Source organism: Gastrolobium bilobum, unplaced genomic scaffold (assembly GCF_033153095.1).
Source record: "Gastrolobium bilobum isolate Gb01-03AN ecotype WA unplaced genomic scaffold, APGP_CSIRO_Gbil_v1 utg35275, whole genome shotgun sequence".
NCBI classification, from domain to species: domain Eukaryota; kingdom Viridiplantae; phylum Streptophyta; class Magnoliopsida; order Fabales; family Fabaceae; genus Gastrolobium; species Gastrolobium bilobum.
This window is the reverse complement of record NW_026897206.1, coordinates 33,844-51,547: the sequence shown is the minus strand read 5'-3', so window position 1 is coordinate 51,547 and position 17,704 is coordinate 33,844. Positions and strand designations below refer to the sequence as shown.

General features: G+C 34.2%; 2 protein-coding genes across 2 annotated transcripts; both read right to left on the bottom strand.

The window, feature by feature from the left end:
* Positions 1 to 389: 389 nt before the first annotated feature.
* On the bottom strand, positions 390 to 1,052 carry LOC133304886 (uncharacterized). The gene has a single exon (XM_061504963.1). It carries the CDS (start codon positions 1,050 to 1,052, stop codon positions 390 to 392), a length of 663 nt encoding a protein of 220 aa, XP_061360947.1.
* Positions 1,053 to 1,375: 323 nt separating this feature from the next.
* LOC133304885 (uncharacterized) lies at positions 1,376 to 17,187 on the bottom strand. The gene is made up of 9 exons (XM_061504962.1): positions 15,639 to 17,187; positions 14,587 to 15,581; positions 14,087 to 14,418; positions 13,055 to 13,340; positions 11,754 to 12,770; positions 10,675 to 11,424; positions 3,444 to 3,518; positions 2,200 to 2,319; positions 1,376 to 1,702 (listed from the first exon to the last, which is right to left on the bottom strand). The coding sequence occupies exons 1-9, from the start codon at positions 17,185 to 17,187 to the stop codon at positions 1,376 to 1,378; spliced, it is 5,451 nt and encodes a 1,816-aa protein (XP_061360946.1).
* Positions 17,188 to 17,704: the final 517 nt, after the last annotated feature.

The window sequence follows — 17,704 nt, the reverse complement described above, 5'->3', positions numbered from 1 at the left end:
TAATGCATGAACACAGCTTGTGTATTGGTGAGTCCAAATGGAATCACCTGGTACTTGTAGTGTCCGTGTCTAGATGAAAAAATGGTCTTGGGTATATCCTCTGGCTTAACCCGGATATGATGGTATCTGGATCAAAGGTCAATCTTAGAGAACACGCAAACACCTTGAAGCTGATCCAATAAATCATCAATGCGTGAAATGGGACACTTGTTCTTAATTGTCACCTTGTTGAGCCGTCTATAGTCGGTTCACAATCTCATGTTCCCATATTTCTTCTTAATGAAAATGATCGTTTCTCCCCATGGAGACACACTAGGTCGAATGAAGTTCTTGGCGGAGAGTTCTTCGATGTGCTTCTTCAATTCCGCCAACTCTAGTGGTAACATCCGTTATGGAGCTAATAAAATAGGCCCCGCACTAGACACTAAGTCAATAGAGAACTCTATCTCCCGATGTGGTGGAAGTTTAGGAATCTCTTCAAGAAACACCTCGATGAACTCTCTTACCACAAGAATACTGGTAATATCTTCCTGTGTCCTACTCACCAAACCTCCCAACATGACATATCCATACGCTCTTTCCTTCAAGGCCTTTCTAGTCTGAAGCACTGACAAATAGGGAGAAGAACTCGCATTGGCATCACAAGGAGACATCACCACCTTCTTTGCACAGCAATCAATCATCTTATAATTTTTGGACAGACAGTACATGCCCACGATGATCTCAAGGTTGACCGTGGATAGACAAAAGAGATCGGCTAAGTAATCTCGGCCATCCAACTGAAATGCTACATCTTGATAAATAGATGAAGCATCACACTTGTCCCTAGTGGTAGTAGTAACCCTCAAAGGTGGAGAAAGCTCAGACATGGGCAAGTTTAGCCCCACAACAATAGGACCCGCAATAAAAGAATACGTAGCCCCAGAGTCAAACAACACATCAATGTCATAACCACTAACGTAAATAATACCTCTAACAAGGTTCAAAGCTCTATATGACTGTTGGCGATCTAAAGTATAAACTCGACCGGTCACCGGTGGTGCAGGAACCATTTAAGTGGAGCCGTTTAAGCAACTGCGGCCCTAGTAACAGGTGAAGGATAATCTCTGGAATAGTGCCCTCCTAGCCACACTTGAAGCAAATTATCTGGCTGGTGGAACAGGGTCTGACATGTGATCTCCCACATCCAGTACATCTAGGAATGGTAGGTGGCCTTGCCATGCTCCCCCTGCTGGGTGCAAGTCCTCTTGAATTGGTTAGTCAGTTCTCTGACATGTAACTGTCTCCCACTACTGCCTTTGCCCTTAAATTTCCTATCCTTCCAATGAGTGGAACCACTAGTTCCCTTCGCTTTGGATTCCTTGACTATGTTATTCTACTTGTTGGTTACACAAACATCCTCAATATCACAGCATTGCTGAACTAGAGTGCCAAAGTCTCTAGATGCCGCTCCAGCTATCCTTTTTACTATCTCTTCATTTAGGCCTCTACGAAACTTAGAAGCCAAGAACTCAGGTGTAGGCATTTCAATTCTACAGTTAGCGAATTTGGCTAATTCTTTGAATTTAGCGAAGTATTCATCAACCGTTATAAAGCCCTGAACTAGGCCCTCAAACTCCCCCTGCTTACATTCTCTAGCATCATACAGGAAATATTTCCCCAAGAATAGCTCCGTAAAGAATGTCCAAGTCGCAATCTGGCCCTGCATCTCATAAACCTGAGAGGTGTTCATCCACCACTCATTTGCATCTCCCTCAAGCTTGTAGGTAGCAAATATAACTTCTGCGGATCGGTGCACTCCATCACTCAAAAAATCTTATCCAATGCTTGGAGCCATCTAGTTGCAATAATCAGATCGTAATCTCCATCAAATGAGGGTGGCTTATGCTTACGGAAAGCATTCAGCCTGCGCTTTCTAGTCTCTAGGCCCTCAACTGGTTCGTAGTAAAGCTGGATCATACTGAAGTGGCGGCTCGTACTCTCCATGTTGCTCTAATCAACTCCCTGTTGAATGAGTCCCTCCACTTCCATTACCATCCTGATGATGGAACGGAGGTGGTGGAGGATGCTAGCCATCATTGCGATCAATCTTCATCTCTTCCAACATGACTTGCATCATAGTAAAGTTCACCAGTTGGTTTGCCTCAAGTACATCCTCAGTGGCCTTGCGGTTCGCTTCATGAACAACGTCCATCACACCTGATCGGTCAATCTACTGGCCTCCTGGTCGACTTGTCTAGTTGCCTTCATCTCAGCAAGTGCAGTAACGATAGGATTTGGTTGACCCTCGTTCGTTACTCGAGTTCTCCTAGGAGGGCTCTGCACATGTTACACAAAGGATGAGTTGATCAGGACCATACTAAGTGATTACATATGCATTATCATAACACAAACTAAAATTACTCACAGACAAGACAAACATTTAATATATAAGGATTTTACCTAGAAAGTTTACTCTGATACCATAAAATGTAACACCCCGTCGGCCGCCAGTGTATCAACATACAATGGTATTAAGCGCATCTTGTTTTACTTAGAAAAATGCAGAAGCAATTCATCAATTTCATTTATAAAATTGTAATCCACAAAGTGAATTATCTTTTCCTTTTTATTAACATCCTTATGTAATTGCAATACAAAAAGAGAAAGCCTGAAATACCTTATACTTATAAATAATTAACCAAGGAGCATCCATATATATATGGTGTTATAATACAAATACTCAAGTTAACAATAAAACAGAATATTTAATAGTGGCATAGACAACACCTATGCTCACATCAAATGGCAATCTAAACCAACAAGTCTAATAATAGTCATGTCTAATAATGGTATAATTGTAACTCATAAATATGCATGTCTCATAGCATCATGCAATCCCTATGCCAGCCTCTTACCCTTAGAGGTGTCTCTCTCATGGATATCAGCTCCTGAAAAACATGCCTTATAAGGGGTGAGATTTTGACAAATCTCAGTAAACAAGGGGTCAAGAATTTCTCCACCCCAAGCTCAATTACACCTATAGTATAAGTTTAAAAGTAGTAACAACAATACTTAAAAGAGAATGTACAAAGCAGTATACAAAAGTGTGCAATGCAGCATATGTCCATGTCATGTGTATATGCATCATACTGGCAAGATAACAAAAGTAGACATTATGCACATCTACAACCTAAAGTACAAGGAATCCACCATGTACCTCACACACATATTTATCATCTTGTATGTGGCCTGACATACTCAGAGATTACCATCTCGTGTGTAATACCCCACATATATATACATATGGAAATGCACTATACCAGATTCCAGTTCAACAGTATATCCAATTAATCATAAGATAAACAAGTATAATTTTCAGAAAAACATACCATGCACCTAACCAATCCCCCATGGGGTTTGATGGAAAAAATAATGGATCAAACCGTGGACTGAAAGCTTACCTGTTGAGCAACACATTGTAGCTCAATCACCAAGTCCAACAGATCACAAGACAATAGTCCAAACAGTGTCACAACCTAGATTTAGCGTACAAATCCAGTCAGAAGACATAATATAGCTTTTCATGCCTAACATGGTTCTATTTCTTTTTCATTTTGTGTACTGCAGGCTTCTTCCAAAACATCAAGCGCTAAACTTCATGGTTTTAAGCTTAGAATAATTTTACATAAGTCCCTATAGTCCAATTAAGGGTCTTATATCATTAAACTAGGTTCTGTTCTAGCAAAATAACATAGAACTCAAAAACTACAGAATATCCAGATATTCATCGATGACATATCCGAATATCAATAGATGAATATCATATCCAAATATTTCACGATAGAAATACAGAAATTCATTTCACGCAAAAATATCCCTCAAGGTTCTTTTTTTTCCACATAACAGAGGTCCTACACTTCATTTGTAGGCTTGTTCATACTAATTTATACTTAGGTTATTTATTTTTCTCTTTTTACATGTCCAAGACTTAATCTTTTTCATGAAAACTAAGAGATAAAGGGTAGAATCATATACCCAAGCTTCAAAAGCAGTGAAAGGAATGGTCTTGGTGGTCTCTAGTTCCTTCTCCACTTCACTCCATCAAGTAGCACGAAAATGACAAGGCCAAATGATGATCCCTTCTCCACCAGAGTCTCGAAGCAAGGTGAAATAGTGGTTCAACCTTCCCAACCCAAGTGGAAAACACCTACAACCTACCAAGGCAGCACCTTGAACCTTTAAAGACTCAGTTGTTCTTCCTCAATACGTTGCCTTTCGAGTGTTTACAAGGGTTGAGTGATGAGAAGGTGAAGAAATGTGAATTCTTTGGTGATTTCCATAGAGTAAACTTAAGTGCGTTGGAGAGGAAGAAAAGAGAAATGGCTAAGTGTGAGGAGAGTAGGCTACGTAGGTTTTTGTGAGAGATGAGATGAATGTTTAAGTTAAGGTTATAATAGGTTATCTCACTTAACCCATCGGTATTAGTTTTAACACCACTGTTAATTATTTTTCCTCCATACTTTAAAATACTAACTTAATAATTTTTCTAGGAATATTTTTCCCCAGTATGCATTTATACCGCGAAATACCTGGTGTTTGCACTTTTCTTTCAAAAAGTGCCTAACCAACTAGATATTTTAATTCCTATATAATTATCCAATGTTAATTATGGAATATTTCCTAAGTCATAATCTATTAATATTAATATTAATTCTATTTAATTTCTCAATTTATCGGTGCAGGTTCTTACATAATGCTTACTTGCATAGCTTATAACCACTTTCTTCTTGAGAACAGAAATCACACAATCTCTTTGCTTTGTTTTAATGCAACAACCAAATGCTTTGCTACGCACACATCTATCACAAGGTGCACTTGTCACAAGGTGCACATCTATCACACAATCTCTTTTCAAAATATCAAGGCATACCGTTTAAATCATCTCCTCTTCAATCTTCCCAACTACAACCACACTCAAAACATGCTCTAACATAGTTATTCAACCCATATTTGTCTCATGAAAACCTAGAATCCAACTTATCAAATAATTGAAATGAATCAAGGTTTGTTACCATGGATGATCATCAAATGGTCCATGGAGAGTTTTCCAACCTTCAACTCAAGCAATGGACCACTCTAAGACCCTCAATCCAGGATGAGGCACCACATCCATGAAGCAAAGTCTCACCATACTCAAGCTTTTAAGGAATTGTGGATTAGAGTTTATGATCACACTAAGATTCTAAGTGTTTTTCATTACTTCAAGGAATTTCATGGAGAAATGAAGAAGAAGGGTTTCCAAGCTCATTTCCATGGGGTCATCGGGTTTGAGAGTGAACCAACGAAGGGGATGAAGATTTTTGAAGAAAATATCTAATTTCACTTTAATAAAGCATTTCATGTTAAATGACCTTTATATCTTTTATTCAATTTAAATCTCAAGATCACTTTTTATCTATCTAATGTGATTTCAACATTACAAAATGTCACTTAATAATGTCACCCAACATTATCTATCAATTTCGGATATAATTTGCCTAATTACTGTTTTATCCCAAAACTCTCATTAATTGCACTTTTGCTTAATTAAACTCAAATATGCTTGATTAAATCATTAGTCACTTGTGATTTCATAATTGCACGGGTTAAGGTTATTATACATATAGTGTGAGTGTGGTTAGTAGATTCATGAGTAAACCTAATAAAGATCAATAGAATGTTGTTAAATGGTTATTTAGGTACTTGAATTGTACTTCTGATTTTTGTTTGCATTGTTCTGCAAATAACTCTAATGAATTTATTGTCAAGGGTTATTGTGATGCAGATTATGCTACAGACTTAAACAAGAGGAGGTCTCTCACTGGTTGTCTTTACGGTTGGAGGTAATGTTGGAAGCTGGAAATCCAACTTGCAACACATTGCAGCACTCTCAACTACAAAGTCTAATATATTGCTTTAATCAAGGCTGTCAAAGAGGCTCTCTGCCTCAAGGGCATCACTTCTGAGTTTGGTTTTGGTAAAGCTCAACCTTAGGTAATGTGTGACTCTCAAAGTACCATTCACTTATCTAAAAATAATGCATATCATGAGAGGACCAAGCATATAGATGTTAGGTTGCATTTTGTATGAGAAGTTGTATCCAATTATCTTGTTAGAATTGAAAAAATTTCCGTTCAGGTGAATCCTATTGACATATTTACTAAAACTATTCCATGTAGCAAATTTAGGGAAGCTCTAGATTTCTTACATATTGGTAGCTACTTGCATCTGCAGGCATGCATGGCATTGGGTTAAGATCCCAAACCACTTTGCTATTGCATTATTTCATGGTTTTAGGAATAAGGTGGAGTTTGTGGGCTTCATTGGTATTCCTAAAATAGGCGTTTATTGGGTAGTTTATTATATCATGTATTCTGATTTGCATTTTGTCTTTATGTAATGTTGTTTTGATAATTTAGTTTAAATGCTGCTTTTTGTTAGTTAGTTTTATCTGATATGATATATTCTGTTTGTTAGTTTTTCTTTGTATCACATATTCACTTTACCCAATTGTTTTTCCTCTCTGCATCTTTATCTTTCTCGTTCGAAAGCTCTAAAACCCTATCTTAGGTTTTGCTGATTTTATCATGAAATCATTCCCTCTTTTGGTTGCTCTTTGAGATAACTGTATGCTAGTCCTCCTCCTTGTTTGCACCTTTATTTTTCTTGGTTCTTTTGCAGGATCTGTTGAAGCTCAAGATCATGAGCTGTTGGTGTTGATTGCTCATGGTCTGGTGGATTTTGGTTCAAGATTAAGGAGCTTTCTGGTTCAACTGGTGTAAGAGTATCGACTGTTCTTGCGTGATGTTGTATGCCAATGTATAGCTTTCTTTCGTTCTGGAAATCAGATGCATGTTTAGATTCTTAGGTGTTGTTCTAAGAGTGTTGCATTCGATTTTGAGTTGTAGATGTGTTTGTACTCTGTTGTACATTGTATTGGGGTTTGACATAATGCAAGTAGAAAAATGGATTTTAACCCTTTATCCTTGATGTAGGAAACTTGTTAATCACAAGTTTCTGAACGAGTAAAATACCTTTGTCTTCTGTAAATTTTCTTCTTCTATTTTGTGTCTCCACGTTTAAAATTTACAACAAAACAAAATGAAACAATTTTTTTTATTAACGGGTTGATCTATATCTAGTCTAGTACTAAATAATGTAACACGTTTTACTGTCTGTGGGATCCTTTTTATCCACTTAAAAAGTGGTTCGAGCAAAAGATGTTGAAAATAAATTTAAATGTGAGTGAGAAGTTTCATGTTAATTAGATATAAATCAAGTGATGCAAAAGACGAATAACCTATAATCTTAAGATTTTTGAGTTGTGACATGATATCAAATCCACTTATCATAGTCCATCTCTTAACCCATTAGTAAAAATATCTCTTACAAAGAGTTTGGCATTCCCACTACCATTCTAAGTAAGAAAATTAAAGTCATCCATTAAGAAACCTTGAGATAGTTCTAGAGTCTAATTAAAAGTGTTTCGAGGTTTTGTGGTGGCAATTATGGTTAGAATATTTGTATGAAGTTCAATTGTAATTGTCTATTGGGAAATGATCAAAATATAGGAAAATTAAGCTGTTTCAAGATGTCGGTAGATCATGTAAAAGTTTGCGCATATTATATATATGTATACTTTATTAGTATGGAAAATAATACTTTTATGTAACAGGAAAATGAAACTATCTGCATGCACACTCACATCAATAATAGAGCTAATCTATTTTTTCTTTTTTTCCTCTCTTTTAATTGAGTGTGCAGAATAATTTTCTATCTCCAATAACTTGAGAGAAATATTTCTCTATTAGTATTTTACCTACTTAATCTTCACATGTTTATTTTTTTATTATTCTATTTAAAAATATCTTGTCGCTACACCATAATCGGCATGTAACAATAATAAAAATACCTAATCCACCTACAATTTTAAAAGACATGATTTGTTAGAAATCTAAAGCTTTAGTAAGTAATTTACAATTTAATCTAAATAATATAGGAATAAATATTTTTATTTTTGCCGCATAATTTTATTTTATTTTATTTTTACCATATTCACACAAAAATAAATAAATCTATTGTAAAAAGTAGAAAGGAAAAATTTATGAGAATCATAGACTGTTTTGTGAGTATGACAAAGAAAAAAATTTATGAAGCAAAAATAAAAATGTTAAACTCATAAGTATATTTAAAATACCATTTGAATAAAGACTACTAAAAAACGTTCAAATGTGTAACCTGAATTAAGTGAAAATAGTTTAATGCAAGCAAGAAAAAATAAGTCAAGTGCTTTAATATAAAATAAAAACCCATTTCTGTAAATTGAAAATTAGTCAACATTAATGAAAGCGTATTTTAAAATTCTCATCTTTGGAAAATACTTTTCCTGATTAAGACTCGATTCAAAATCATGTGAGCAATTTAATTAAAGTAACAAAAAAAATTATGCGCATATTATTTAGCTCTGTGTTAAAGTTGACCTCTTTTGTTTTCAATTTATATAAGTATGTTGATTCTGAATTTTCCTATAAATAACATGTCGGTACAAATTAACAATTTGTCTTACAAATTTTGTAAAATGTACATGTACAGTACACTAAATGACGTAGTAGCGTATGTTAATACATTGTCATGCAGTCAGCAATCAAATTAATTAAGATATAATAGTAATTATAACTATAAGGACAATAAATTATTTACATCAGTTTTAAAATCACGCAAATCTTTGAGACAATTTATCTTATTTACATAAATACAAATTTTAACCGTCTTCCACATCTAAAAAGCTCGAACAGTGCTGGTTAATGATGATCTCTAATCTCTTCAGTGTTCTCATCTTTTATCCTTCTCTGTTGCTCCGGTCCTAACCTTAAAAAAAGAAAAGAAATAAGAAACAACGATTAAAAAAAACTGAAATTACCAAATCAATAATTTACCAAGTTTGTTTTCGTCTAAAAGATTAATCAAGAAATTTTAGCAGGAAATTCTACAGCGCTTCTTATCAATAATATATCAACTAAGTAATGTTTTAGGTTATCGAATAAAAAAATTACTATACAAAATTAATAAACTATAAAAAGTTACATCCTGTGAACTAAATTTAAACTTAATAGAAAAGAATATTAGAGACCGATGTATATTTAGAAGTAGATCAAAAATAAATATATAAATAATACACTAGCATGTATTTGTGTATTGCATAAGTATTATATGAATTAAATAAAAAATATTTAAAATTATGATGAAGATATGCATAATTCAAGTAGAATCTAAAAGTTATAGAAAAATTTAAGATTATAAAAAGAATATACATAAGTAATAAAAAAAATTTGAACTTAAAATTTAAAAGTCTGTAGCTCGCATTCATTAAAACAACAATGAAAGGTTTTTTCTTACTAAGTGGCGTCACATATATTGAGGAAGATTATTTTTATAAACTTTTTGTTTACAAAATCTTAGAAACTACACTATGTCTGACCGGTCATACATTAATTAAGAGTGTATGACCGGTCATACTTAGTGTAATTTATAAAAAATGTTTATAAACAAATCTTTTCCCCGTGTATATAGATCAAACAATTATTATCCTTTAATTTGTCTATAACTACTTTAATGGGCCAATTCTTTTGTGTTTGGGTAACTGACTCAAAGAAATAATTGTTAAGCAAGCCGAAACAGGGAGCACTCAATTCTAGATCATCTTTCTTACCTCTATATTGAATTATCCTTTATCTTTCAATTTTCCTGATGATGGCTTCTATTAATCTTTTTCTTACATAATCTTTTTTCTATTATATGGCCACTCATTCAACACTTCATTCGTATCAATGTAATACTTATCTTATGCTTTTGTTGACCTTTTATCATAAAACATTCAGTATCATAAAGCATTGCTGGTCTTATGACTGTGCGGTGAAACATTTTTCTTTTAGTTTAAGATGCACATTTCTACCTCAAGTAAATGAAGTATTATTCTATTTCATTCACTTAGCTAAATTGAATATTATGATCTTTTCTTTACTCCTTTGTATGATATATCATACATATGAAATGATTTATATACATAAAAAAATGATCCTCATATGTTAGAAAGTTATAGACTTGAGGCTACCTTGGAGACACACACCTCGTAACAGAAGCTGGATGAGAATTTGTTCACTGGTCATTCTCAGTCTTTTTTAGCGAGTAAGATGCTACAGTCCCTTCCTCCTTGTCCTTGTACTGATGCTTTTCAATTGATTTTTGATCAAACCATGCAGATAAACATTGCAATATATAAGAAAGATTTGGTACAATATCTATAAACAAAATCACCTAAAAACTTAAGATTCAATCGACAATACTTCCATGCATTTATTGTAATTTTGTTTTTGCATAAAGAAGAAGCAAAGATGCACGGGCGAACCAATTTTAATTGTTGCTCCTTATTATTCCATCCATTTTATTAATTCGATTTAATTTGAATTTAGTGTCCTTCACAACTGTCAATGAAATACAATTTTTTCATAATCCCGAAATAGACATGTTGTATAAACATCTATTTTCTTAATCTAGTAATTTAAAGTAAGAATATATGTTTCATTGACATGTTGTATCACTAACTATCATATTATAAGTTTCCAATTTTGGAATGAAAAATTAAAATTCACGTACCTGCATTTCGTACAAATATGATATGGTGTCATTCAAATTTCCATGCCAACATTTCTTGGCAAATGTTATATAAACTGTTCTCAGCAATGGTGTGTTCAGATTACCTCCAAAAAATGTCTCCATACGTGGAATATTGCTTACCCTCACAGTCTGTAATTTAGGGAATTTAAAAGTTCCACTCTGTTGACAGAAACTTGCTAAGTTTGGAAGATCCTTGAGTATAAGGCACTCTAGTTTAGGGAAAGTGATGAATACATTTTCATTTTCATTGCCAGATATTACCTCATCTATTTTCTCACAATCATACAACTTCAGTAATTTGAGTTGCCCAAGATTTCTAGTTGCAGAGTGTGAGATTTTGAGGTTACCGCAATGGACAATGTGAAGTGACACCAAATTGGGGAAGAATGGAACTTGGGGTTCCTTGTTCCATATACGTGTCAAACTGCTTAGGTTACTCAATGCTAATTCCTTTAGTTGAGGAAGCATTTCTGGGAAATTCTGATTCGGTTTATCATCTTCAAGGTTAAAAACCTCCTTCAGTAATTCACATTCATCCACTTTCAAAAATTTCAAGTTGTTGTATCTTATGATCATGCTGGAGGAGATGACCTCCAACAAATTATTGTTGTTGCTCAATGTCAGATTTTCCAAATTACAGAAAGATTTGAAAGGACAATTGTAGTGCCAGAGTTTCTCAACATTGACCTGATTAATTACTTGAAGAACCTTCAATTTGTCCAATGACAACTGCATGGAACAAAAGGTAAGTTTCACTTTATGCCAGCCAGCTAGATGACTATAAAACCAACAAGGAAATATGGCATGAACTACAATACATATCAAATTGTATTAATGATAGTTAATTGTGTTGCAGAGTATGATGGTACTGTTATTATATATATATATATATATATATCACTGATTTCCATCATTTATGTAAAGAATAAATTAAATGACACATAGGTAACATAGATTTTATACTGAAGTGAGATTAGACCGTAAGATCATATCAAAGGTGGATAAGATCTACTGATCATTCGTAAAACATATATAAAAGATTTTTAAACAAAACTTACTGAATTTGGGAAGAAGTAGCTTGAAGGAGCGGGCTCATGGGACTCTTCAACAAAGGTCTTCAAGAGAGGACAATTTTCTATTCTCAATGTTTCTAAGGATGGAAATTCAGATATAGGAGGAAAGAACACTGAGAGCCTTGTTAGATTTTGAAGAGAAACATGCTTCAACTCAGAAAAGGATTTCCCTCCCTTTTCTTCTCCTTTATCCATGATGATAATTTTCTCCAAAGCCTGGCAATCAGAAATTTCCATTGCATTCAGCATAAGAGGCATTGCTAGGCAACTAAGAGAGTTGCATTGCTTCACTCGTAGGAATAGGAGGTTTTCATAGAGGCTGATACTTTCATTGTTGATGATGTGAATCAAATTGGGTAGATCAATTAAAGTCAATTCACTTAGCTTCTGCAAGAGCAAGCAGGGCTCTGTCGAATGAGGTATTTCCCCTTGAATCTTGAAAACTGTTTTCAATGACTTACAATGACTCACAGTGAGTTTCTCCAAATTCCCAAACTCTTTTAATGTCTTAGAGGAGATCACACAAGAAATTCTGTGGCAATTAACCAACTTGAGTTCATTAAGCTGGGAGAAAGACTTGCCGTCAGTTATGGAATCTTCATGCACAGTGGCAAATCCGTCTGTGAATTCAATCAACTGAGGACAGTCTTCTATCATCAAAGATTTTAGAGCTGAGAATTCTGCTTCATATAATTTTCCATGGAAGGTCCACAAATTTGGGAGGTCCAAGAGCACCACCTTGCTCATTGGGAACTTACGTATCGCGAGTGTATCCCGAAACACCGACTGTAAATCGTCGCACTGTTCAATGATGAGATATTCAAGCACGTTTGACCTATTTATCAAAATTAACAGAAATGCATTTAGGAGCCCTTCCTCGGAGACATGTGAAATACGACATCGCCTTAGGTTGGTGAAATGCGAAGGTCGAAGGTTTTCAATTGCTTTCAGCAATTCCTTATTGCCATCAATAGTATACTCAACAATCGTTGATATCTGATCCTGTAAGTATAAGATATTCCTTGTTTTTGTTAATCATTTTGTAAAACTCCATTGAATATAATTCAAATGTAACATGTATCAAAAAGTATTTCAATATATAACATTATATCTCTGCAACTCAAATATATATATATATATTTTTTATAAGAAGAGTTATATTTATAAATTTTTTTTTTTATAAATTACACTATATATTCTTAAAAATAGACTCGATTGAAAATATATTTCCAAAAATACATATACCTTTATTTATTATGCTTGTGCTTTTAAGAGAGAGAACTAACCCCTAATTCAAAAAGATAAGCAACCTTGTTATCAATGTCTTCTTGGAATTGATTATCTAACATCGCTGACTTCAACTGTGACTTTTCTATGTGTCCCAAACCACACTTGCGTATTCTGGGGCAGTGCTTCACAACTACATTCTCCAAGGATGGCCATTCAACATTTCCCGAGACAAAGAAGCTAAGGTTGGGTAAGTCTTCAAGATGCACTCTGTCCATTTCAGCAAATTCAATTGCACATGTACTATTCATGATGCCAGCTAGAAGCTTCGGCAAAAATGCTAACCTCCGATAACATTTTTTGGTAGAAGATAAAACCAAAAAAAGAATAAAAAGAAGGAAAGAAGAGGTAAATGGAAAAGTGTAAATAAAAATAGTACATTTGGATGAACAGATATATGAAGCATATGAGTCTTATATTTAATTTTTGCTATTTATTCTATTTGCATCTAACTATTCACATAATTAACAAATTGTAATAATTAAATATAAATAGGATTAATAACTAAAATTAAGTAGAACACTTATAATGATATAATTTGACGATATCCCTTTATATATATATATATATATATATATATATATATATATCACTTATCATTTCTCAAGTTACTTGAGATAACTTTATCTCCGGCTACTAAATTATAACCGTACAAAAATGAATCAATGATAATGAAGGAAGAGAAAAAAAAAAGGAATCATAACCATTTAAAGGTGAATCAATTAATATAAAGAAATAAATAAACAAAGGGACGTAGTTTTGGAATGACCAGAAATAAACTTATCTCAAATTACCGAAGAAATATTCTTCCCATATATATATATATATATATATATATATATTTAGGGAATGTTATATTTACAAATTTTTACAAACTACATTAATTGTATGACCGGTCATACTTAGTATAATTTGTAAAAAAATTGTAAATCGATTATTCCCGTATATATAATTTTTCCAAATTTGAAAGATGCAGTTATATACCTTGTTCTGGGTCCGACTCTACCATTGAAGAGTAAAAAAACTTATACCATTGCCGGAAAACAAACATCAAGTTTGGTAGCTGAACTAAATTTAACTCAATCAGTTGAAAGATCATCTTTTGTCGTGTTTCGAAGCTATCTTTGGAAGTCGCAGTAAAAATGCTCGATATTGAAATGCAATTTCTGACCGTCAACGTCTTCAAGTTATGAAGATTTCTTGAAAGAGAATTAGGAAAAACGGTCTGCAATTTCTCACAATCTGTGATTCTTACATTCTTTAGTTTCAAAAAAGAATTTGGAACATCATGATCCGTATCCCATATTTCAGTCATTTTAATCACATCAGAAATCATCATTGTCTCCAAATTAGGAAAAGAAACCTGCATGCACACAATAATATATAATACTACATTAATGAACATAATTATCAAATGAAATTCTATATAGCTTCTAGAGAATTAATTGTTATTTAATACAATTATCAAGACAAAGGCATTTCGTTTAGTGATTTTTTGAATACGTTAACAGGACTTGAAATATGTGCATACCTTGTCATTGAAAAGTATAGGTGCATCGTAATCAGAAGGATCTTCTTTAACGAGGTAAAAAGTGATTAATGTGGGGAGTCCTTGTAAGTTTAGGGAGCGTAGTTCAGGGAATTCTAGGTGAGGATTCTCTACACCTTCTACAACCACAATTGCCTCCATGAGCTTGCACTCTGAAACTTCTATATCAGCAAGATGAGGAAGTCCTTTGATCATTAAATTTGAGAAGAGCCATATTATTCCATCGCACTTGTGTACTTTGATAACTCTTATTTTGAAGAAAGATATCTCAGTTACAGGACCATGGTAAATATGTTCCAAATTGCTTAGATTATCGAGAGACAATGACTCCAAGTTGGGGAAAGCATCAAGAGCATGTTGACTTGAATTCATGACTATGCATTTGATTTCATCATTGTGTTGTATAGAGAGAGACTGCAGATGGGGAAACCAATCACTTTCCAAATCACTAAGAACATTCTGGACACCATTCAATTCATCCAAGTACAATACATCAACGTTTTTTAGCATCTTTTTTATTCCATCCTCGGATTGAAACCTTCTATTGAGCTTGAGTTTCAGTGTCTTTAATCCATAATCACCATCATGGGTCTGGCCCCACCTATCCCCAATAAAAATCGTGTATGATTTTAGTTTGTCAAAGAACAAGTCCACTGGCCATGCCCCAAGATCAGGAACATACAAGTCTTCTATATAGGCCAAGTGAGACAAGTTACTTAGCTCTTTCAAGCTTGCATTGTTGTTCTCTTTGTTGGATCTTTCAACCTCCCAATTACAGAAGGAGTTTCTCAAATATATTTCTTCTAAGCTTGTCAAGTTTGATAAGACATTGGCTGGGATCACTTGGAGATACGTATCTCTCAAATCCAAGAATAGCAACTTCTGGAATTGTCCGATTTCTCTTGGCAATTGTTGGATTCTACTTTCATGTAGGCCAAGAATTCGTAGGTTTGTGAGCTCACCAACTTCAGTTATGTCTCCCAATTTGCATTTGTGCATGGATAATGCTTGAAGATTCTTTAACAAACCAAAACTAACTGGAAGTTTTGAACAATCAAAGCCAATAACATCCAAGACTTTCAAAAGTTTAGTCTCTTCAAAAAAGTAATCTGGAACCTGCACAGAGGAACTATCTGTACTTAGTACAATCTCTTGCAACTCTGGACATTGCAACTTTTCAGGAATATGCAAACCATTCACAACAGTCATGCTGCAAAAGCGTGAACTTCTCATCCAATCTTCTGGTGGCCATTTTTCAGAAATCATTGTAACTTTTAGTTCCCTTTGAGCTATTGAATAAATATTTTCCCATATCAAGTCATCTACTTTAACCCATTCAGATTTATCTTCAACCACAAGACCACGAGCGTAAAGTTCACTAATCAACGAATCACGCCTATTTCTTACAGCCTCTAATGTATCAGCATTTTTGAATAACCCTGCCCACATGTCTATATATATGTTATCCCTGTTAATGGCCCTTTTTCCTCGAATAGTAAGAAGTAAGAACAAAGATTTGAGTTCTTCACTATCTAAACTATCGTAACACAATTTTATTGGTGGAACATTATCCTTTAACTGCATTATGGCTTCTTGCAATGCATCTAGGCCCTTATTTTTTAATGCCTTAGCTACAACAAAAATTAAAGGAGCCGAACCTGCACAACTTTTCACTATTTCGGTTACTATAGAACATGCCTCAGAATCTTGAGCAACACCTCCAACCATCTGAAACAAGCTCAAAGCCTCATCTTCTAGTAACTCTTCTAGTTGAAACACCTTTGGAGTACCCCTCATTTTTTTCATAAAATCCAAATTGCCTGATGTTAGCAGTAACTTGCACCCCTTATGTTCATCACCCAAAGGAACTCCAATTTCCTCCAAATCAAAATCTCGAGGATTCAATTCTCCCCAGATGTCATCAACTATAACAAGAATCCTTTTCTCTTTTTTTATTCTCCTACGCAATCTCTTCCTTCTTTCCACATTCATCTCCCCTTGAAATTGCAGACCCAATGGAGCTGCAATATCTTCTTGAACTTGTTCTACATTTGGCTTTTTAGTTACAGTGATCATAACCACTGAATCAAACAAGTCCTGTTCTTTTGCTTGCTCTCCAATGTGTTTGGCCACTGAGGTTGTGCCTCCACCACCCAACCCCCATGCTCCAACTATTGGGATAAGAGGGTCCTTTAGGGCTGCCATAATATCATTTATAGTAGCTATTCTTGATCTTGGCCTTGCTAGTTTCACAAATTGATCAAATTTGCCTTCTTCATGTAATTGTGAAATTTTTAGTATAAACTTTCTTGCTTCTCTGCCAACTCTGTAACGCCACAGAAAATTTGTGCAAGCACCTTTGCCTTCATAGTAGTTTGAGAATGCATTCACTTGTGCAACAATCTCATCGACTCGTCCCAACCAACTAGTTTGAGTATGGAATACTTCAGAATCCCAAGTAAGATTTTCTTGCACCCTCTTTCTTTTGTCTTGCAGAATCTTGACTTGATTCCGAAGATTCTCCAAAATGCTTTTGTAGGAAATCAGGTAACCCACTTGACGTGCAACTGTTGCTACTTTCATGTTTTGAACAATGCGGAAATTGATCTTCCTTTGTCTTTGTTAAACTATGTGTTATTTTGGCCTAGCTGCAAAAGGGTTGATACGACTTTAGCCTAGGATAATAGATTAAGGAACTATCTTGCAAATGATGGAAGCAAATGGACAGAACATGTTTATCCTACGCAAGTTTGAAGTAAATGACTCACCCTCTTCTCAAATAATGACAAGAATATATCTTCAACAGAGAATTTGAACTTCTGCAATACAACCTATCATGGACAGAACAAATTGTAAGAAACTTGAAGGAGAGTAAAATAATTCATCAGAGCTTTGTTGCTATTCACTAATTATATGCTTGGCTACATATGTCTAACTTCTACAGCGTAAAAGCTATTAAACAATAAGGTACATACTAATTTAGATTACTATGGCCCATAAAAATCTAAATACTTCACTTAAAGGGATGGATTCTATTCCACATAAAAATTTATTTCAGGTCCTAAAAAATTGAGTTTATTGTGTTTATGAGTTTTACGGT

Bases quoted from the DNA above. Each gene is read 5' to 3' on its own strand.
- LOC133304886 (XM_061504963.1), bottom strand. From the start codon at position 1,052: ATGGTTCCTGCACCACCGGTGACCGGTCGAGTTTATACTTTAGATCGC.
- LOC133304885 (XM_061504962.1), bottom strand. From the start codon at position 17,187: ATGAAAGTAGCAACAGTTGCACGTCAAGTGGGTTACCTGATTTCCTAC. The intron at 13,341-14,086 runs GTATAAGTTTTT...ATGTTATCGGAG, and splicing joins ATGTTTGTTTTCCGGCAATG to GTTAGCATTTTTGCCGAAGC. The intron at 3,519-10,674 runs GTACGTGAATTT...CGCTAAATCTAG, and splicing joins CATATTTGTACGAAATGCAG to GTTGTGACACTGTTTGGACT.